This window comes from Lonchura striata, chromosome 1A, assembly GCF_050655825.1.
Source record: "Lonchura striata isolate lonStrDom1 chromosome 1A, ASM5065582v1, whole genome shotgun sequence".
NCBI lineage: Eukaryota > Metazoa > Chordata > Aves > Passeriformes > Estrildidae > Lonchura > Lonchura striata.
In genome coordinates, this window is record NC_140741.1 from 23,979,512 (window position 1) to 24,001,411 (window position 21,900).

Genomic DNA, 21,900 nt, shown 5'->3' on the forward strand with positions numbered 1-21,900 from the left:
CAGCTTGCAGTTAATAACATGGGCCATGTCAATAAAACTAGGTACAAAATAATAGAGTGCAGATAGCAGGCAGCATTGTAGAGCATCAGAGCCAAAGTAAAGGGCTTAATATTTAGCACCCAGGAGTGTAGACCAGAATGAAGACAATCTGAACTCTCCCTTTAGTGCAGTTAGCAAAAGTATTCGTCTATCCCTGCCTCTTTTACTGTCAGACTTTGTGTCTCTGGACTTAACTTTGCACTAAATGCCACCAAATGCAATTCCCTTTTCTTAAGCTTTTTAGCTTTTACATTCCTAAAGATCAGTGGCAGAATAGGTGAACAGATTTGCGCTGTTGACTTTATACGGGCTACTTAAAAGAGACCAGGGCAGAAAAGGCTACCTACGCATCACACCGAGGGTATGGTGGGAGAGGTTAAAGTACAAGCTGCCTTTCCTAAAAGGCTGTGCTCTCACCGACTGATGTAACTTCCCCTGATAGCTCGAGCATTAGCCCTCTCCTCGCTTTAAAAAACGAGTCCCCGAGGAGCCTGAATTAAAGATGCCGGTACAAAAGTGCGGGGCCTGACCTCTCGCAGCTGCACCGGGGCCGATACTGATTCATTGTGCTGCTCCGTGTTACAGTCCAAGGGCAGAACAAGGGGCAGGGCAGGGCTCCGGAGGCATTTCAGGCTCCTGCTTAGCTCATTCATAGACACCTGGTGTTCCGCCTCTTCCTCACGCTTCGGTGCATCCCACCCCTATTGTATAGAAAATCCACTCCTTTAGAGATCTGAGCTGCTTGGGCTGGACAAAGCCCAAAATTAAATCCGCAGCTGCCCAGGAAGAGGCTTTCTCTGTCAGGGGTTATTATGGAGGATATCTGATGAGAGAGCGGAGCGGGGAACTCCCTTTGTCTCTGTCAGTTCCAGTTACAGGCTTGCATGGATGCGTTCACACATGTTTTTCTTGCTTCACGCAAACAGCACAGACCCGTCTGTACCTGCTGTGGACTGCCATGCCTCCGCTGAGCCAGCTTAGCTGCAGAGCTTTGAGAGGCACGGGACCTGCTGCACTCACCACGTCTGGCTGGACAGCACTTGGTTTGCTGCTTGCAGGAAACGCAGTGTCATGGAGCAGTGAGGCCAAAATCCCCCCATGGCAGCGCCTTCACCTTTAATGAAGTTGCATCGAGGGTAAACTTGAATTGACAAAGGATGGCTCCTATTCTCACTTACCCTAGAGTGAACCTGGAATTGCAGCATTAGTGCCCAGGGAGTTATTTTGGATTTACAAGGGCACAAGCACAAGTAGAATCTGGCACCGAGTTAAAGGAGAAAAAAAAAATGTTTATGCCAAACAGGAACAGCAGCAGGTGGCAAATATAGGCTATATAGTCCCAAGTTCTGAAAGGAAAAGAAACATAACAGTAATAGAAAACGTTTGTGGTCACTAAATATGTTCTATTCTTGAATCCCCTGTAGAACTGATCAGTCTCACAGCTTATAAAAATAGATGCAACAGGTGTTAGTTTGAAGACTGCTGTGCTTCATGTTAAGGGCACTCATGAAAAGTTTATGTTCAGTGAAACCAGGAGGAGAAAGTGAGATTACCCTGGAAAAAATTCTGCCCTGCTACACTAGAGAACATCTGGAGCCATTGACCAGGGGAATTTAAATCTACATCTCAAAAGCTTTGAATATCTGATCACCATTCCTGCTATCTTTGTCTGAATAGCCTCATGCTGGCAACCTGACCTATTTAGTTGGTAGCTGTTCCTTCTGTTCTCTACATCTCATTTCCTTCTGTTCTCTATGTCTCGTTTCTTTCAGGGTAATGAGGATGAGTGTTGTTATCTGATTTTCTCTTGGTTTGCTTCTTTAATCTGATGTGTTTCCTGTGTTTCCTTTGGGCACATCAACCTAAATTGCAGCCCTTAAAGACAACCAAAGACAAGGTGCTGCCTGGGGACTGACTAGCCAGGCTGCAGCATGGGGGTGTGAACATTATGCAAAGAACAAGATATGGAGCTGAGAGTGGGATTTCACAGCTACTGTGAGGAATTGGGTGACTGAATCCCATTAAGGTTGCAGTGAGGTTTGGCAGCCTTGTTCTTCCTAGCTGCCTTTGAAAAAGTCTCAGCAGAAAGCTGCAGCCTAAATCTTGCATGAAGCAAGAGACAAGGTTACTCCCACAAGAGTGAGTTCTGCTCATTGCTACTGCAGTAGCTGTGAAAGGATCCCCTGGCACAACTCTCATTATGCTATATAAAGGAATATGAGGAAAAATTAGAATTTAGGCATTGTCCGAAGATATTATCAAAGTGTTGAAGATCTGTCCCAATCTGTACAGACAAATCAGCTAGAAAGGTAACTGGACTTGGGAAGACATGTACATGTTTATACAGAAAACTTGGTCAACAGAAGCTGGCTTCCCTATGTATTGTTAGGGCAGCAAACAGGAAATTCTGCCCCACTTTGAGAACACGATGGCATTTGGGAAGCAAGAGGCAGTTAATCAACACCTCTAGCTCAGAGACAGGCATCACCAGACCTGTTCTACCCAACATCTTCAGCAATAGTTCTTGATTTATTATGGATTTATTTTTTTTTTAACCTTTAAAGTCCATTTATACTGTCAGAGTGATGAGAGAGGGCTCAGATCTCAACAAAACAAGCTGCAGAATTAGGGGCTCAGCAATACACCTTGTCCTAAGGGTGCCACAGCTTTCCTTTGCCATCTGCTGCAAAGGCAGTGAAGGAGGGTGAGCAGGCAGTGGTGAAGCTCTGCATCCTGCTGTCCCCAAGTGCCCTGGGAAGGTGTCCCACACAGCTCACAGACATTTAACATCCTGCCACAATAACAGAATCATACCAATGTGCTGCTTTCTTCTCCTTTGTAAGCAGGCAAGAGTTGCTTTGGTAAGTAAACAGCCTACTTTAAAATGGTTTCATTTGGACTTTGAAAAGAGTAAGTGGAGTTGAACTGCCTTGAAATACATAATTGTTTTTGCCAAATGCATAAAAGGAGCAGGAGAATGCTGGGCAAGAACATACAGACCCTACAGATCCCTACCAAGGGTTATTATAAGGCAGAGTAATATTAAGATTCTCCACAAGTGCAGAACTCGCATTAAATAAAACATTTTAAATAAATTTACTGATAGGACCTACATTAGAGATCTGCCAAAACACCCAACCTTTTCCTTGATAACTGCACAGGAGACTCAAAAATACAGCCACACAGAGGTTTCATTGTCAGAAATGTGCAAATAAGATGAAAATTTACAAGAAAAATTTCAGCTACACATAAAATGTTGCTGTTATTTTTGAAAGCAGGTTAATTGGTGGTCTTGAGCCTGTCACTGCACTTAGGATCTTTCCTCAGAGGGATTTTCTTTTAACTGCAAGGACTCACTCTACCACATGTACTGGAAACAATGTGAGAAAAGGATTTCTTCCAGTGCTAAAAGCATTTCAGCAAGCACATTGATGAGGAATGTCTGGGATTTAAATACAGGGAAACCCAGAGCTGACAGCCTGGAGCAGAGGGAGATGTAACAAGGCAAAAAAAAAGAGAGAAAAGAAGGAAGAAAAGAAAAGAAAAGAAAAGAAAAGAAAAGAAAAGAAAAGAAAGGAAAGGAAAGGAAAGGAAAGGAAAGGAAAGGAAAGGAAAGGAAAGGAAAGGAAAGGAAAGGAAAGGAAAGGAAAGGAAAGGAAAGGAAAGGAAAGGAAAGGAAAGGAAAGGAAAGGAAAGGAAAGGAAAGGAAAGGAAAGGAAAGGAAAGGAAAGGAAAGGAAAGGAAAGGAAAGGAAAGGAAAGGAAAGGAAAGGAAAGGAAAGGAAAGGAAAGGAAAGGAAAGGAAAGGAAAGGAAAGGAAAGGAAAGGAAAGGAAAGGAAAGGAAAGGAAAGGAAAGGAAAGGAAAGGAAAGGAAAGGAAAGGAAAGGAAAGGAAAGGAAAGGAAAGGAAAGGAAAGGAAAGGAAAGGAAAGGAAAGGAAAGGAAAGGAAAGGAAAGGAAAGGAAAGGAAAGGAAAGGAAAGGAAAGGAAAGGAAGAGAAAAGAAATTAATTACAAACATGTGTAAAGCATAAGGCAAGAAAAAGAAAGCAGAGAAAGAATGGCAAGGATCCCATGGCAAAGTGACCGGTGGTGAGCTGTCATGCCCAAAGCCACAGGATGAGGCCCACAGCATTTATTGCTCACTGGAAGTAATTTTTCAAGTCAAGGAGCAATACTTTTCCAACATAAATGAAAAATTCCAGTCAGCAGAGGGTAACTGAAGCCCTCTTAAAACAAAAGTATCATTGAAGAGAGACTAATAAATCACCCAGTTACTAGATTTTTTTCATTTGTAGTGAAGAACTCCTCTCTCAGACCTGGTTCCTGTGTCAATCCCATCCCTGTGGTATTAACAAAGCATTTCAGGATGTGTTTATCTTTACTCAGCACAAACTTCAGAGGGACCTAAGCACTTTGAATTGGTAGTCATCACTTTGGCTAGGAGTTTTGTCTTGCTGCTGGGAGATTTAGCTGCTAGCCTGAGTCCTCAAGCCTCTCTTTGCCTGTATAAACCCATAGTAATTCCCTGCTTCTGTTTTCTGGAATGCAGGCTGGGAGAGAGGGAAAGAAAGAAGCTCCTCTGGGTTCCTCTGCCCAAATCTGTAGTTAACCCCATGCCCAAAGCTTTTGCCCAAATGCTTTAGGTATAAAGGAAGTTTAGGCTCACACTCAAGTTACAGTGTGGCTGCACCCTCAAAACTCTCTTCCCTTTGGCAGGCAGCAGTACTGAGGTGAGCAGGATTCACCTGGTAATGGGCATTTCCATGTTGCGCTCTTGATTCCTTTTTGCAGGAATCAAGTGCTGGTCTCTAGACTCAGTCATCATCCCAATACAAATTTATTTCCAGATTCTGTCCAGAAAATATTGAAATCAAATAGTTCAGGCAAAAATGCAAACACTGTACTTCACTCACTACAGTAGATCTTTTCTTAATTCTTTTTTGCCAATACAAGAAAGCACACCTAGTCCTGAACGTGGGTTGTGCTGTGAAGTCTGTGAGAACTTAGATTTATTTCATTGCTCTTCAGGAGAAGGAGTACTTTTTGTTAAGGTGACATTAAAAAAATGTGAAAGGAACAATAAACAGCACTCCAAAAACTCTTTTTAATAGATGTGCTTCTTTTTTTAGTTCAAATACTTTCACGAACAGGGATTTAGCTATGTGCAGCCATTGGAAACAGAAGCTCTGTTGCTGAATTAATTTTATTGGTAAAGTAGTAAATTATACCAGTTCTAATGAATGTGAAACATGAAACCTGAGGAAACTGAAGAGCTTTGTGAAGGCAAGTGAAAGCAAATCAGGATCTGAACAAAGGACAAAGTAGTAGGGCTCTTGGATAGATTCAACCTTTACTCCAACTGTTTGAGGTTTGGGGCAGACCTGGCTATGAGCCACAATAAGCAAGAGAGTCAGCATGTGTGTTGCAAGAGACAGGTCCCAGAGATGTCACATGAGACACACAATTTCTGCTAAAAGTACTTGCAGATCATCCACGACAACAGCAAGATTACAGGTCAGTAGTAATCTCCTGAACCACATGAGAATGCAACCCTTCGCCCTACCCTTGGTGGTTCATGCGGACTTTGGGGAAAATACACTAATTCTAGGCACTTCAAACATGTCATTCCTGTCTTGCATTTATGGAGCTACCAGCACTTCTGGAACACTTAGTTCCAATGCTTAAAGTCCTTGATCTTACTCCTTGACCTGAACCAAAACCTATTTTTAAGGGTTATATTTAACAAATAACATCAGTATCTATTGCCAACTTCATTGTAAGTATTCCTTACCTGTAGTAAAAGAATGGAGAGAAGAAAGAGGAGATCCTTTGCCTTGAGAAGATTCATAAACTAATAAAGATCCCCAAACACTGGAAAATATCTAATGGGGCTGGAGGCTGGAAAGCAGCAGGTATTCTATTTGGTATTTCTTCACCTTCCCCTTTCCCTGTGCCACACACACACTACTCCAATGACCAAGGAAGTCAACAAAGAAGGATTTATCTATGTCCATAGGCCTTGGATCATGTCCCATGAAAGATGTAATTCTACAAGAGACAGGAGAGGATGCAGAAACACCTGAGAGTTAACATTATAAAAATGTCACAGGCACTGTGGTTGCCATCAACCATGTGGACTGGTGTCTGTCTCTGCTGTGTGCCTCACTGCTTTAGCACACCTTCCCTCTGTCCCTCTCTGTCTCTCTGTTCTTTGGTTGCTCAGCTCCTTTGGGCAGGTGCTCTGGGGTCTAACTGCACAGTGGATGGAAGGAGCAGTGACACAAAGGACAGCTGGAGCCTGCACCCTCACTTCCCACAGCTCCACGGCTTAGTTTTACCCCATGTTGTTACCGGATAACCCAAATGTGCTTGTGTGGTAATACACTTGGAAGGGTCTACAACGTCTCCCAGCCTGACTTAATCAAAGGAAGTTCTTCTGAACACAAAAGAGGCCAGGAGGAATCACCCTTCTATCTCTACAGCTGCTTTTAGGGGGTGGAGGGCTTTTTCCAGTATTGTCCCCAAACTGCAGTCACTGAGAGGCCATGACATTCTTTTGGGATGCTGTAATGCACTTTGATCACTGAATGCATTCAACTACAGAGGTATGGCTCTAAGAGGTTATTATCACCTCAGTTAATTATATGTAAGGATTCAGACTCTGGCAAACCTTAATTATCTTTCCATCAATCTCAAGGTCATAAAAGCTTAGTAGGGCTATTATTAGCAATACAAATATCTCCTTTCTGAATGGAAAACCTGCTTTTTTCCTTGCATATCTTATTTTTTAGTGCTAATCACATTAGAACCAAGAAACCACCTTGAGAATGTGGAATCCTTAATGGATGTGCTAAGACCAATACCATCTTCAGACATGAATGTATGATATTAGAAGTTTGGTATGGGGATGAGGAAAAATTTATCAGAATGGGGTGGTCGAAGCCCACATTTAATTCTAAAAAATATGCCCTTGGGAGGGTGGTTTGATGCCCAGAGCATTCCAGTGGACAGGTGCCTAAATAAATCTCCTCATCCAGCACCTGTTTGAACCTCTGGGCACTGGTGTTATATGCACAAGTAAGAATAACAACAACTTCATTCACTCAGAGCACACATTCAGATCATTCAATGTCCCTTTTGTTTCAGGCTCTGAGGGCTGTGATGGCATCTCTGAAGGCATCAGCTGAACATGTACCAGGTAGCTGCTCTGAAATTCTAGACAGCTGGAAACAACAGCATGGAGAAGGCTGTCTCTCAGTGAAGAGGTATTCTGGTAAGCAACTCTGATGCACTCATAGGAAAGGAGAGGATTATTTGAACTTGAGGAATTGCAAACCACTGTCGGGTATATGACACATTTTCTATGCGGCTTTGGGTGAAGTGCTTTGGCCTGAATTTTGTACCAGGAAAGAACAGGGGAATATAGCTACTGACTTGAATGGGATCTGGATCAGGACCATTGTCACTCTGTATAAATTTCCTATCTGGGTGGAAATTTTCTTTTGTTCACATTGTTTCAATGTACATACTTTGCACACTCAGCAGAGATTGTCCAAGAAAAACTTCCCGGGCTGAGCAGACTAGAGGTAGTCTGCTGCCCTTCCCTGGCTCTGGCCTCTGGCTCACAGCAACACCACCTTGCAGGTTGAATCTCACTCCCCTGCAAAAGCATTTTGAGTTTCCAGGGCAGGGAACTACTTGTCAGTAAGGGTTTTTTTGGCCTGAGTGACACCAAAGTGTGAACTATTCAAACACACTCTGGGAACTGCAAAGTTTTTGTTTTACCTGCCACTGACAAAGATATAAATTCCTATGTTTAGATCACTTCTCTTGCAGTGCTCTCTCTAAACAAGTAACACTTCAGTGGCTCTCATCTTAAGGCATGGTTTTGCTTGTGACTTCAGATTTCTACTGTAAATCAATTAAAATCTAAGCATAATATTCTGTATCCCCCTACTATGTATATACAGTTGAAAAAATTGGTGAAAAGGGAGAAACTAGGGGAAAAAAAAATTGTCAGAACTTTGAAAGTCAGAGCAGTAAACAAATTCAAAAGTTTCAAGGCAACCCTGATTCTTTCTCCACTTGTTATGTTTTCCATCCTTACTCATAACTCTAGGATTCCATCCCAACCCCAACCTAAGCAGTATTGACAGGAAAGGATTATCCACTGGAATTTGACATATTTACATCTAGAGAGGGCCAAAGCAAAGTCTTTCTGAGTGGAACAAAGCCACCCTTATTTGAACTAGCTTCTTCCTCTAGCATTGCAGATGAACACCAGGGTGAGGCACAGGAGTTAATTGTGTAATTAGTGTTTCCTCAAAACTATTTTTTTTTCCTAAAGAGGATATGCAGTAAAATAAGAAATTGCTTCTTTCTTTTTTTTTTTCCCTCTCACAGTGAAATAGGAATCACTTGAGAAAATATTTGTTCTGGTAATGCTAAGCACAGCATCTAGTAGCATCATCTTGGAAAAGATTTTGAGATGTACTATTTGAAAATCCATGGCAGCCAAGGGACACCTGCTCCATAAGCAAAAAAAAAAAAGCAGAATTTAGGAGTCTCTTTGTCTGAGATCTAGCAAGCTACAACTGTGATGCTGTATTAACTCTGAATAGCTCTGGGGTTAGGTATTTGCATTATAAATGCAGGAATTATCAAGTTCTGCTCACATAAAGAGATTTCCAAGTTCTTTCACTTTCCGAGTGCATGAGCAAGCACAGACTCTGGAGAAATTACATTATATTGGGAGCCTGCAGTGGATTGCATACTGGAGACTCTGGAGAGGTTTTACTATGTGAGCAAGGACAAAATACACTTTTTTTTTTTTGGTGTCCAAGGCAGAATTGCCCTTTGACATCCCTGGTCAGCGTTAGACTAAGTAGGTTCTTACAAATAGGTGTTCAAAAAGCCCTGAGTGTAAATACTCTGAACCAACATGTCTTACATTGGTGAGTATCTGCTCTTGGCTGGTGGAGGATGACAATGACTAAAATGCATGCAGGAAGGCCAGGGTAGCAATAGTGTATGACTGCTCAGAGGACTGTGAGACTCATCTCACAGTGCTAAGTACCGCAGAGAGCTGATATTAAACCCAAAAGAGCCACAGCCTCTCCCTCCCTAAACATGGATAAACCAAGCAGGTGATGACACGAGAAATGAACCAGGGACCAGTTATTAGCAAAATGGCAAAACTGGGCAGAACAAGTGCCAGCTGCTTCTAGAGTCAGCCCCGCAGTGGATGAAGGATTTTTCGGGGCGGTGGTAGCGCAGGACAGCACCGAGCAGGGCACATGGGCCGGCGCCGCGGCGGGACCTGGGCAGGGGAGGCGGGGGCACCTGGCGCCTGCCTTTTGCCAGTGAGATGCTCCAGGACACACACGGACGGACGGACGGACGGACGGACGGCCGGCCGGCCGGGCTGGCCAGAGCTCGGCCCGCGCCGCTGCCGCGCCGCTGCCGCCGGGGGGCGCCCGGCGCCACCGCCCAGCCCCGCGCCCTCAGGCCGGGGCGGCAGGGCTCGCTCTTCCCTCCCTTCCTCCTTCCCCTCCATCCTCCCTTCCCCTCCGCCTGTCCGTGTCTAACAGCCCCATCTGTTCCAGCTCTTCTCCTGCGACATCTCGCCTCCCATCGTCGCCACTGTTCTCCTGGGGAGTCGCTCCAGCCCAGCCACTCCTGTCTGCAGTGCTCCAAACTGGACAGAGAGCGTCCTTGGCAGTGCCCAGCCAAGGGGAAGGTCCACACTGGATGTTTTTTGGCTGCTGGGGTGTTTGTATATCTCCGACAGACTTTTTTCCCGTAGTCATTTCACCCCTCTGCAGTTTTGTTTACCGTACCAGCTGAGCTATGTCAAAAAAGGTAGTAAAACCACTAAATCCCTAATCCATGCTTTAATGAAACTTCCAACACGTGCATTTGGACCACCAGATGCCCTTCTCAGTAATTTAGCTCAAGGCAGTAGTTGAATTCCCACTGGGAGAAGTCCTTGCAGCAACCCAAGATTTATCTCCATCACATGTGCCAGCATAGCTATTTGGGCAAGTCCTTTCAAGAATGATCAAGTCTACAGTGCCTCAGTGTAATGTTTTCTCTATTTATGAGAGCTGAAAATGGAGGCAAGCGTTAATGAACAGATCCAATCAATACCCCCTCAATCAGGTAAGACAATTTATGTGGAAATTTGTTACTGTAACAGCAACACTGGCAACAGTCTGTCCTGCTTAAGACCTTCTCCCTGCTTTATTACAAAGTTGAAGAATGACAGTAAAGAGCAGAATTAGGTCTGTATATGGTCTGTGAGCATTTATGAGGAAATTAGGAAATGTTTGTATTGGATGAAAATGTCTAACCAGACATAAAAGCTAAGCCACCAGTCTGCCAAGGGATCCTTGTCTCTGTGCCTGCCTTCAAACATTTTATTATTTAGAGAGAATTATTACTCTCATTTAGTGAGATAAATAATTTCAATAGCTTGCCATAAAAATTCAGTACTAGAAGTGTAATTAGTAATTCTTTGTTTAATCTTTGAGATCAAATACAGCCCAGCTGCACTGCTGGCTTTAAAACAGCTTAAATTCCAACATCATGCAGCTACTCTAAAGTCACTGCATGCTGCCAGCCAGCTTGCTGCCAACTTGGGGTTACCTCAAATATCTTTAACAGAAGGGCTTGGGTGCTCACCTGCTTTGTCAAGCACACGTAGTTCAATTAAAGAGTTATTACCTATTTCTGTGACTCTGGCCTCAAGAATTGCCAAGATATGATGATGCTACAAATCCCAAGCCTATACTCCCGAAATTACCCTTTCCCAAACTTTTGAAAGGAAGATATCCATCATGAGGATGGTATCAGTTGATGGGCTTTACAATCCAGCATTCCAAGCTAAGCAAAAGGAGCAGCCACTCTAGAAATATCACACAGGTTCTTTCTGTGCATTATTTCTGTCGTACAAGCCTTGGGCATTGAGGAAGTCTTAGAGAGGCGTGCTGGCAGTGTCTGGCACAGAACTCATTCATGGCACCAATCAGGTATTTCACACTTTATGATCACCTTCTCAGGCTCCAGAGTCTGCTGGTCAACAGCAACACCTTGATGTGACTCAAACCCTGCTGCTTCCATAGCAGGCAAGTGCCTTGACATTTCCCTATGGAAGCTGAGAACAAGTACAGGGGTGCAGCAAATCTGGTGCTTCCCCAAGCCCTTCCCACTGGAAGCACCCTGCGAAACACAACAATAAGCAAGCAGCAATCAAAAACAAAAGGTGCAAAGAATATTCCAAATGTTTATTATGTATTAAAAATACTGCAAATAAGCCATACAGTTCATTTCACAGTAACCCTAAACAACATTGTTCAAGAACTTGAGAAGTCAACAATGAACAGTGCAGTTCCAACAGTGACAACAGTTACCTTAATGCCATGGCTTCCTCTTTCTCTGACAGCAATTCTTTCCTGTTTACAGTGGAACAACACTGGATATGGTTCAGTATCCTATTTACCTAGGAGAACTCCTTTTCACCTGTGCTCTTCCTATTTCTGGGAGATGCTATTTCTAGGAATTTTTCATCTAACACAGTCGAGGATCTGTGTGGTCCAAGCTGAGTGGACATGATGCCCACAGCCTATTTCCAAGATAACCACATGCAGATTTCTTTACCAATTATTTGGATGAAGTTCAAAAGTAAACTTGAAAAGGAGGGATATTAGAAATCCTTTCCAAGAAGACAGAAAACCAAAGAAGCTCCATAAGTAAGTGTTTTTTAAAAGACCATCTATGGAATTATGACACTTTTCCCTCACTCTCCTAGAGGAGATCTCCTAGAAGGATCCTTTGCTACCAATGCCCCAGCCTGGTGACAAAAAATAGTGACAAGAATCAGGCACCAAGTCCTGAATACGTAACAAGAGTTCAGGTCACTGTCAGCTGTGTGAAAACCTGGAAATGTATATGCCATAGAAGCAATTCTGCTGATTTCATGGTGATTTTCCCTCTTGTGTGTTTTGGAGCGTATTATTGCTGTTGTTAGCATACTTGTTACATATGGAACACAACAGGTGCAATTTTGGTCCTTCCCTTTCCTCAAATTTGTGATGACTTTTTCCAGAAAAATCCTTATCAAAGACCAAATTAGATCTTTCCAAGGAAGACACAGCCTAATCATGTGAACAGTCTAAAAATAGGATAAAAATATTACTGTACCCTCTTGAAATTAATCCCATCCTTCAGATGTCCCTCCTAAGCACTGATCTTCTGCACCAGCAGCTGAAGATGCTGGCAAAGAATGAATCTCCTAGGCCTTAGACCCAGGCAGTGCCACTTACCTCAGACTTTGTTAGTTCCTTGGTACAGATGAAGGTCTCACAGAAATACACTACAGCTCAGCTGACCCTTCGTGAACTGACCACAAACCTGAGTCCCAAACTGCAGAAACAAGATGAGGTGCTCCACACCTGCTCCACTCTTAAGTTCACAACAGTGAATTGTTTAAAATAGTATGTAGTTTTCTTCTTAAACCAAAACATACCAGTAAAATCCTCAGTGAGTGCAGCAGTGTGCTTTGGGTACCAGAACAGCTGTAGCCCTTCTGTGTGGGATATCTAGTGTCAGTGTGAATCACCTTCATGCCATTAAATATGTGCCCATGCTAACGAGGCTGTAGTTATACCACTACACTTAACAGTGGCACAACTTCATAGAGAAAATGAGACCTTAAGAAACTCAACCCCCAATAAACTTGTGTTTTCTTAAAACAAAATTTAGGGGAAAGTAAAAGCAAACAACAAAAACTCCCAAAACACTACATGGAAAAGAAATAAAGGAAATAAGCAGAACTGTCTCTATTATGAAAGTATTCTTATTCTCTTTGGAGGTATCAAATTGCTTTTTAAAAGAGTAAAAAACAGGGCATACAAAAGCTATTCTCCTTAACCCATTATCTGCCCAAGGAGCACCACTGCCTAAATATTTTCATGTATTTTTTCTACTTTCACAAACAACCTTTCCAGATCATTCCTCAGGTCATCCACTGAGCTCTTCACAGACTCCAAGCTGTTCTCATTATTTTCAATTTTCACTGAATAGGCAACTAAACTATCCACTGCAGTTCTTAGCATTTTCAAATCAGAATCAACCTGGCTAACAGAAGATCTCAGTTCATCTACAGAGCCTTCCATAGAAGAAAACTTTTCAAGGTAACCTTGAGAATGTGTTTGATCTGCCTGAAGATTTCCTTGATCCAACAAAGTACTTATTTGCTTCTGGACATCCTGGAGAGCACCTGAGGATGGCAAGTCATTGATGCTTCTCTTTAAGTTTTCCATGTCATTGTACAGTGAAGTCTGTGCCTCACCAAGATTTTTCAGAACATCTGTCACTGAAGTTACATCTGTATCTGAGAGTCCCTGAAGAATGGTAATGCTTTGTTCTAAAGTATTGAGCTTATTCTCATATTCTGCCTCCTTAGAAAGGAAAGATTCTAACTTTTCACTGTTTTGAACAGCAACAGATGCTAGAGACTCTAGGCTGTCTTCAATGTGCCTCATTCGAGACTCCAGTCCTTCACTGTTCTTTCCAAAAGTTTCTAATGCTTTTCTGAAGAGTTCATTATCTTCCCATTTGTTGAGGTTGGCTTTAACTTGCAGTAAATCTTCATCAAGTCTTTTAATGTCACTAGGGAGCTGCATAATAGAATCCTCAGCTCTCAGAACTTTCTCTTGTAAAGCTTTTAATGAAAGGTGTTCAGTGTCCGCAGCCTCTTTGAACTTCTCGTGTTCTTGTCTGAGGTTGACTAACTCTTTCACTTCAGTGTACACGTCAGACTCCATGGAGTCTATTGTACTCTTCAAGGTCTCTATGTCCTTTTCTTTCATTTTCATGGATGCTTGCATCTCATCAAAAGCATCTTTTAGCACCTTAATCTCATGCTTATACACATCTGCCTGTTCTAGTGAACCAACCTTTGCTTTCATATTGTTGATTTCATCTTGGCTCCTTTGCTGGACTTCAGTGAATACTGCAATGTTATCATTTATAGATTTGGTCAGCTCTGTTAGTCTCTCTTCCACTGTGTTTTCCAGAGATGTAAAGTCTCGTTCCCTTGCATCCTTCACCATGTGAATGCCATCAGACAAGTCTTTCAAAATTTCATTCTGCAGCTTCTGAAGCACTTCACTGATCCGGTTTATTTCACTCTCCCCTTGTTTAACAGCCTTCTCGCTCACCTCCTGCTTCTGCTGAACAATTTTCATCATGGATTCGAATTCTCCAAATGTGGTTTGAAGAGAGCGTACCTGGGCCAGAAATACACGTGGTTAATACCAATAATTCCACTTTTTTTGTCCAAAATCCTTATAGCCCTTGTTACCAGATGAAATTATTATGCTGCAATCCTTCAGGCCCCATACCTGAAGTGGTCCAGTGGCATACAGATATGGGAGGCACAAAAAAAAAACCAGCATCTTGAGCCTTACAGCTCTATAGTACATACACCTTCTGTTAAGGGTCCTTGGCCTCACTGACCTGCCACTCATGATCCAGGAAATCTGTGGCAATGAAAAAGAAACCCAGTTCTCCAGAGTCTCCATGCAGACTCCTGAACCATCCCTCCCATATAGGATTCCTGGTTCTAAAGACCACAAGTCTTTAGAACAAGGAGGGGGTGGGGAGGGAACCAAACCAAAAGAATATCTGTCATCAGCTTCTGAATACAAAAAAGCTGGGATTATATTTTATCAGCCATGAATACCTGAACAATTCCTGATCATAAAAAGAAGTTTTGTGGTAGACAAGAAAAAGCAACAAGAAAAATCAGAGGGAGAGGGCAGCTGGGATGGGCCCAGGAATGAAAGTAGTAATAACATTCTGCTGCTCCTAGACACCAACGGAAACACAAGAGATTTTTTTTGTTAACTATTTTTTAAGATTAGAAAAAAAAATAGGAAGTCTTTAACGTTCTAAATAGTTAGCAGCTTGTTTTTCCCACTCCTGCATACACCCACACACTCACAGTGAGCAGGGCTCATGTATGTACACACAGAGAACAAAAGCACAGCAGCTGCCAAGAGCCTGCCTTGCATCTAGCTCAGGTTAACAGAAAGTTCCTAACACTGCATCAGATACACTATTAAACTTCCCAATTACAAAAACTATCTTTACAGCTGGTTTTAGTAGCAGCCAGAGGGAAAAGGTCAAGGAGTAAGGGGCTGCCACACTAGTTTACTCTCACATTTAAAAGTAAGATCCAGGCCAGGGAAGCACTCATTACTTAATTTTGAGGCCAAGCAGAGCATCAGGCTTAAGACTGTGGAAAACCCTTTTGTGGATGTGTGGGTTGTAATTTCTTAAACTTAGTAAAGCAATATAAGAACTCCCATTGGCTGCAAGAGGAATCCATCACACAGAAAATACCTCAAGGCTTTGGCAGGATGGCAAGTGCTGAGTAATGCACATTGCCCTGCCTCACACTACTCCCTGTGTCTGAGGGGTATATTAATCAGCCATGCCACATGGGCTGCCATGTTGACTGATTAGATACACAGCTGGAGGGGTGGTTTTATTCTATAAATAGAAAGAAGTATATTTTTTATGGGTTTAGAAAAAAATACACAGAGCTGCTTTCTTTTTTTTTTTTTCTTTTCAACTGAAGGAGGCTCCAGCAATTCCTTGACTCAGAACCTAGACATTATTTTCTAAAGACCTGAGAGATATCCTAATTAGAAATTAAGTTATTTCTATGTATTTTTGCAAATCCCTGGCCAAATCCTCCTTAGTTTTCATTAAAGTCTATACTGTGCAAGGATTGTAGGGTTTGGCCATGAGACTTGCCTTTGCTTTGGCAGATCCCTGCAGTTTGAACAATACCCACAAAGATGACTGCTTTTCTCCCTCTTCAGCAAAAGAGTTTCTAATGCCCTTACATTCCCTACACTTGTATTCTCTAGTGCTCCCATAGGAAATTAGAACTGAGCTAAGGGGAAGGGGCGGAGAGGATAATACTGTCATACACATTGCAGCTGGGCACCAGTCATTTGACTGACTTACCAACCTCATTTTCGTTACATCTTAGCTGTCATTCATTCTGATTACTTCCACAGGGAGAAGAGAGCTTTTTCTGTATTATTATAAATGGAGGTCAGAAACTGAACAGGGTATCACAGGAAAGTTCTCCTCCCTATCTTATTACAGCGACACAATTCAACCAAATCACCAAATTCATATTTGCCAGTAACAGTCTTTTTAGTCTAAGAAATCAGAACTAGCCAGAACTCTCCAGAGGGCTGGGTCTCTGCAACTGTATGACTGACAGAGGTGGATCCCACCTCACACAGTTGGAAGTACTTTATACCTTCTCCTCCACTGCATCCAGGCAATGATCATGGTGTAAGCTTAAGCTATTCCCCATCTGGGCCAGCCACTTAAAGATCAGAGAGCTCTGATATAATAAAATGGACTGGGGTCTTCAAAATGTACCAGCTTCTAATCTGATTTGTCCTAACCAAGAGCCACCAGGACCAAAGCAATACCCTTGCACAAGAGGGGTAAAAACTCACAGCTTCAAAGCAGTTGGTCTGTGTGTGAACCTTCATGTGAGTTTGCTTTTTTGGTGTAGATGGCTGGTAAGATTTGAAGCCATAGCCCTTGAAAGATTTAATATCACAAATAGTACATAAAAATGTATCTCCAGCCAATGAGTACTGTTTTCTCTAACTGGTCATACATCTTGTGTTTAAACAGCAAATGACCTTGGCCTCTATAAGAATGGTGCTATGTTAAAGACTAAACTTCCACATCATTTCCTTTCTCTTTGATGTGTTAAGCAGATGAGTTTATATAATGCTTACTCCTGACAGAAGCTCTCTGCAGCCAGATGAAGGGCAAAGCTACACAGCAGCCTGTGCTGATGGCACTCTGCAAGTTAAACGCAGAATCCTACACCTTTGTGAAGCAGTGAAATACAGCCTGCTCTCTTCTCCCTCAAGTAAATTTCTGTGTCATCAATCCACAGCAACCAAGACTTCCATGGGTTACATCAAAACCCTGTGATCTCTTTCCCCCACCTTTAACAGCCACCTACTATACAAAGGCAAGTAAGTTTCAGCTGTCTTTGAAACCAACTATTTATAACCTTCTGTTATATACCCATCTCCTAGAATATGTAACACATACTTATGATTTTCTGCAATGACATGGAGATGAGAGGCAGCAAATTGTCCCCATTCCTTTTATTAGAAGGGATTATACATTTCATGTACATCTGAGTTCTACACTCGTGTATTGTAGTTTAACATCTTGCAATTTCAATTTCCTCCTTCTTACAGTCTACAAAAATGGCTTAAAAAACAGTAAAAAGCAACAACCTTTGCTAGTTCAAATCATTGTCCTGTCATCAGTGATTTAAAACTAACTTCAGACACAGCCCTATAGCCCTGAAGTTTACAACTCTTCTCCTCCACTAACATGAATTTTCCTTTTTCTTCTTGTTGTATGGGACAGGAAACACCAAGATGGATGACATAATCTCCACATGTGTAGGCCACTGTGTTTCTGGAAGCACTGAACAGCCAGAAGATCTCTGCCAGTGCCTGTCATCCCATTGCCAGCCCAGGCCCAAGCTCACAGGGAATATAGGGAGTCTGAATGGTCTGCCATGCAGAAAGCAGTCAAGCTGAGACAAGAATTTCCTTTTCCTTGATCTGACTCAGTCATAACTTTACATACTGTCTTCCAACCAATTAACCAACTCCCGGGAGAGAAGTTTAATTGTATGTTGATGATGTGCAATCGCAGGTGGCATTTTTAAAGGGTTTAGGCACCCTAGGACGTATCCAAGTGGACAGTGCTATTTGTGAAACTATAGCTGGGAGGCTAATAAGGGACTGAGTGGAAAAAAAATGAGGGAAGTGAGCATTTATTTCACTTCACTTGAGCCACATCCTGTGCAAGCAACTTCACAACTTTTCCATGGTCCTGAACTGCCCTGGACACTGCGAGTATCACCGCCTGGGCCAGAGACTGCGGCAGGAACGTGGGAGGCAGGGTACTGCAGCAGTGCTTCGGGCACAGCCTCTGTTGTTCGGTGAAGCTCACATGGGTTTTGTTTTCTAGAGTGTGGGGACGCTGAGGCAGGATCCTGCCCCATTCTGACAGCGCTGCCACCCCGTGTCCCTTGGCGTGCACATCTGCCTACTCGACAGGCAGCGACGAGCAGCTCGTTCGCCCCGCTCGGTTAAGTGATTTCGCGGGCCCCGAAGATACCGAATTACGGGCACCGGGCTCCTTCGGAACAGCGGGTCCGCACCGCTGCCAACACCTAATGCAGCGTGCGAGCTGCATTCCATAAAATGGCTTCAGGCACAGGCCCTGGGAAGGAGAGCTGGGGGCTGCGGCCACCGTCGCGGGGTCCCGTCCCGCCCCGTCCCGCCCAGCCCTACGCTGCCTGGCAGGGATTTCTCGCTGCTCCGGGCCACGTTTGCAGGCACGGAGAATACCGCGGCCCGAACTCCATCTGCCCCTCTAATGCCATGAAAGCATCTTTGAGGGAGCACGGAAGAGGAGGGGAAGGCAACGGGACACGTTCGCTTTCCCGCAAGCCAGGCCATCCGACAGCTGCACAGCTCCTTCTTTAAGGGGCGAACCCCCGCGCCCGCCTCCCCGCACGGGCGGCCGCTGCCCCCGTCCCGCCGAGCGGCACCGAGCGCCCCGGCGGTGCCCAGCCCGCCCGCCCCCGGCGGTGCCCGGCGCCGCGCTACCTTCTGCACCACGGTGTCCAGGGTGGCGGCCAGCTCCTGCCGCTGCCGCCCGGAGGCCTCCACCTCCCGGGCGCTCCGCCCGACCTCCTCCTGCAGTTGCAGCACGTACCAGCCGGCGGGCAGCGCGGCGCCCAGCACCACCGCGGCGCCCAGCAGCATCGCCCAGCCGCGGCGGGGGCCGGCGCCGGAGCGGCCCCCCCCGCCGGCCCTGCCGCCCCGGCCGTGCCCCGCCGCCGCCGGCTTCTTCGCCGGCGGCTCATCGCCGGCGCCGAGCTGCGCGCTCTTTTCGTTGGCGGCGGGCGGGCTGCCCCCCTTAGTGCCCCGGTGCTTGGCGGCCGACATGGCGGGACGCCGCCGCCGTCGTACGCAGAGCGGCAGCAGCGGGAGCGGGCGAGGGAGGGAGGATGGAGAGAAGGCGGAGGCGCCGGCCCGGGCCGCGCCACACTCCCCGCCCCGCCCCGGCCCCCGCCCCGGGGAGCCGCCACGCACACGGGGATGGGCTCCGTCCCTGCCGGGGGGCAGACGTGGCGCACAGGGCCCAGCCCCATCCCCAGGGGAGCAATGGGACCGGGAAGCGGCGGGCGGGGCGGAGAGGAAGCTGGCCCAGCCCCGCGATGACAGACCCCCCCCCGCCCGACCCGCCGCGGGGGTCTCGGGGCGCGGAGCGCTCTCCACCCCCGCGGGCCCGGGTGCCGGGCGTCCCCCAACCCTGACCGGTCCTTCTGCCAGCTTTTGGCCCCGCTCGTAGTTTTGGTGGTTTAACTGGGCAGAATTCTGCCTCAGGCAACTTCTGTTTTGCTTGGTTGTGATTTTTGGCTGGAATATCTGCAGCAAGCTCCGGAATGAGCGATAGGAAGGCGTGGAGAGAAAGTTATTTTCTGTATCCGCAGCCCCTGTCCCCAGCCCGTTTCTAGTGCCTGTAGAGGGTAGGTATGGCTTCGGGCTGGTCCCGAGGGACCCAACAGCTGCTGCCCTGGCTGGCAGGCCCCAGGCGAGCCCCTCTCAGGTCACGGACGGCTTTGTCCGAGACGGGGAGCCGAGAGCTCAGCGCCGAGTCTTCCCGCAGAGCCTCTCCGCTCCGGCCACGCTTCTTTGCTTCCCCACGCCGACACGAGCCTGCTGCCTTCATCTTCCCCGCGGAGCGAGTCCCGGCGCAGGACAGGAAAGGAAAGGAAAGGCTGAGCAGGCCTTCCCCTGTGCCACGGGCTCCAGCTGGAGCTCGAGGCTCTGAATGTATCTATTTCTCTATTTGATTACAGCAAGAAATTAAATCGGATTTTGTCTTGGAAAATGTTTTCTTTTCTTGGTCTTTGATTACCGTATATTCTTCCTTTACATCTGTATATATATACAGTTTTTTAAAAATTATGTTGAGTATTATGTAGAAACAGTTACTCATAAAGTCAGCTTGATCACAGCCCCTGATGTCAGCCTGTCAAATACAGTTCCACCTCTGCCAAGGCTTAGGATGAACTGAACTGTTTAGTCTATACATGATGTTCTAGTAACTACTAGAATGGGTGGTAAGAGGAGAATTTATACTGAATTGTCTCAGGCATTTTGTTAGCACAATTCTGTCAAATGCACAAATCTGAAAGGATGTTGGTGTAACTGCAGGTTATGAGCACAACAGAAGTTACTGCCCTGACTCTAACAAGTAACAGAGAGCTTGCATAGGGTAAGGAGATTGTCTTAAATATTTCCCAGAGGTGGCTGAAGCTGGCACGAGGAGGCATGCACTAAAGCAGTGAGGGACCCTCAGAATAGTCTGTCTTCCTCAATACAATGACAGTAAAAATCTTCAGCAGCAAACAAAGCACCCTAGGAAAGTTACAACAGCAGTTTTCACCATGAACATCTAGCCACAGCCTTAGTTGTCTCACACTTTATGAGAAGGGGATATCAGATTTCTATTTAGGAAGGGCCTAGAAAGGCTAGGATTTTTAGCAGTACCCTAAGACCCAGGATTTTAGCTCTGAAGCCATTTATTTCAGAGTTTACTATAAGAACTGAGCCATATGGACTTCACCAGAGAGAATAATCACGAGGATCATCAATGCTAAGTATCAAGGGATGTAAATCTGTTTCAGGGAGCAAGGTAGTATAGGTAGCTCACTATTTCTCCTTTTCTCACTTGGTACTGACAAGGAAAATGTTAGCAATGTACTATCTAAAGATTTTTCTCACCATAGAACCAATTCAAGCTATTTTTGACCAAGAGTACTATTCTACAAATAGCTTTTTGTTGTATTTGACACTGTGGGCCAAACTCTTATTTCCTTTGTACAGAAAGACCAATTGCTGTGCTGAGGGGAGTATGCATTAAGTATTTTCTGAGTTGGTAAAGTTGGTAGACACTGAAGACTGGTGTGGTTGGGGAAGTTACTGATGTACCATTTTCTCTCAGAAGTGTCAATATTCTGCTTTGCCTGTGAACTTGAAAACAGATAGTTCAGTGGGGAGAAGTAGCAACCCTGTTTGCCTCTCACAAGACGTATTTATCCTTGGAATACAGGAAACTCCACAGAAGAACAAGCCAAGAAAGAATCCTTACACCTGCCTTGTAGTCTTTCTGTCTTGACGTTGAGCCTATTATCAAATCTGGGCCTGATGATCTCAGTCAACCCAGAGTCTTAACATCCATCTGTTAGCACTAAAGCCAATCTGCCTGGCTCAGTTATTAGGATTAGGGAAAAATGTCTTGTGACTTTAAATTATGTTCTCAACTTAGTTGTCATGGGCCCTGGCATAAACCATAGAATGCCTTGCCCTTTCCCTCTCCTCCCACGCTAACCATTGAGTTAGCCACATATTGGGACATTTCTGACATCTTATCCACTCAGTAGCTGCCTTGCTGTTTGCTGGATAAAGCAGAGCATTAATTATAGGCTTTACTATCTTTGCCAGTTTTACTGGTAGCAGTAAGGAAGGTTATGAGCCAACTTGCTGCAAACAGTGAGCACAAACTAGTCCTTAATTTCAATTAACAGTGTTTCTGTAGTGAAAGGCTAAGAGTTAAAGTTAACTTGAGACATTAGTCAAAATTCCAAATATGTACCTCTGTGTGGTTTAACTCACCCAGGAAATAAGCACCACAGTTTCTCTCTCTCA

The 21,900-nt window shown here is 44.8% G+C and overlaps 1 protein-coding gene and 1 long non-coding RNA gene across 2 annotated transcripts; one reads left to right on the forward strand and one right to left on the reverse strand.

Annotated features, from left to right (window-relative positions):
* Window positions 1–3,999: 3,999 nt before the first annotated feature.
* LOC146763409 (uncharacterized) lies at window positions 4,000–11,949 on the forward strand. The gene is made up of 2 exons (XR_014952097.1): window positions 4,000–7,313; window positions 9,646–11,949. It is a non-coding gene; the product is annotated as an uncharacterized LOC146763409 (long non-coding RNA).
* Window positions 11,305–19,146, reverse strand: CKAP4 (cytoskeleton associated protein 4). The gene is made up of 2 exons (XM_021536067.4): window positions 18,790–19,146; window positions 11,305–14,331 (listed from the first exon to the last, which is right to left on the reverse strand). The coding sequence occupies exons 1-2, from the start codon at window positions 19,129–19,131 to the stop codon at window positions 13,000–13,002; spliced, it is 1,674 nt and encodes a 557-aa protein (XP_021391742.3). The 5' UTR covers window positions 19,132–19,146; the 3' UTR covers window positions 11,305–12,999.
* Between the last annotated feature and the right edge of the window lie 2,754 nt (window positions 19,147–21,900).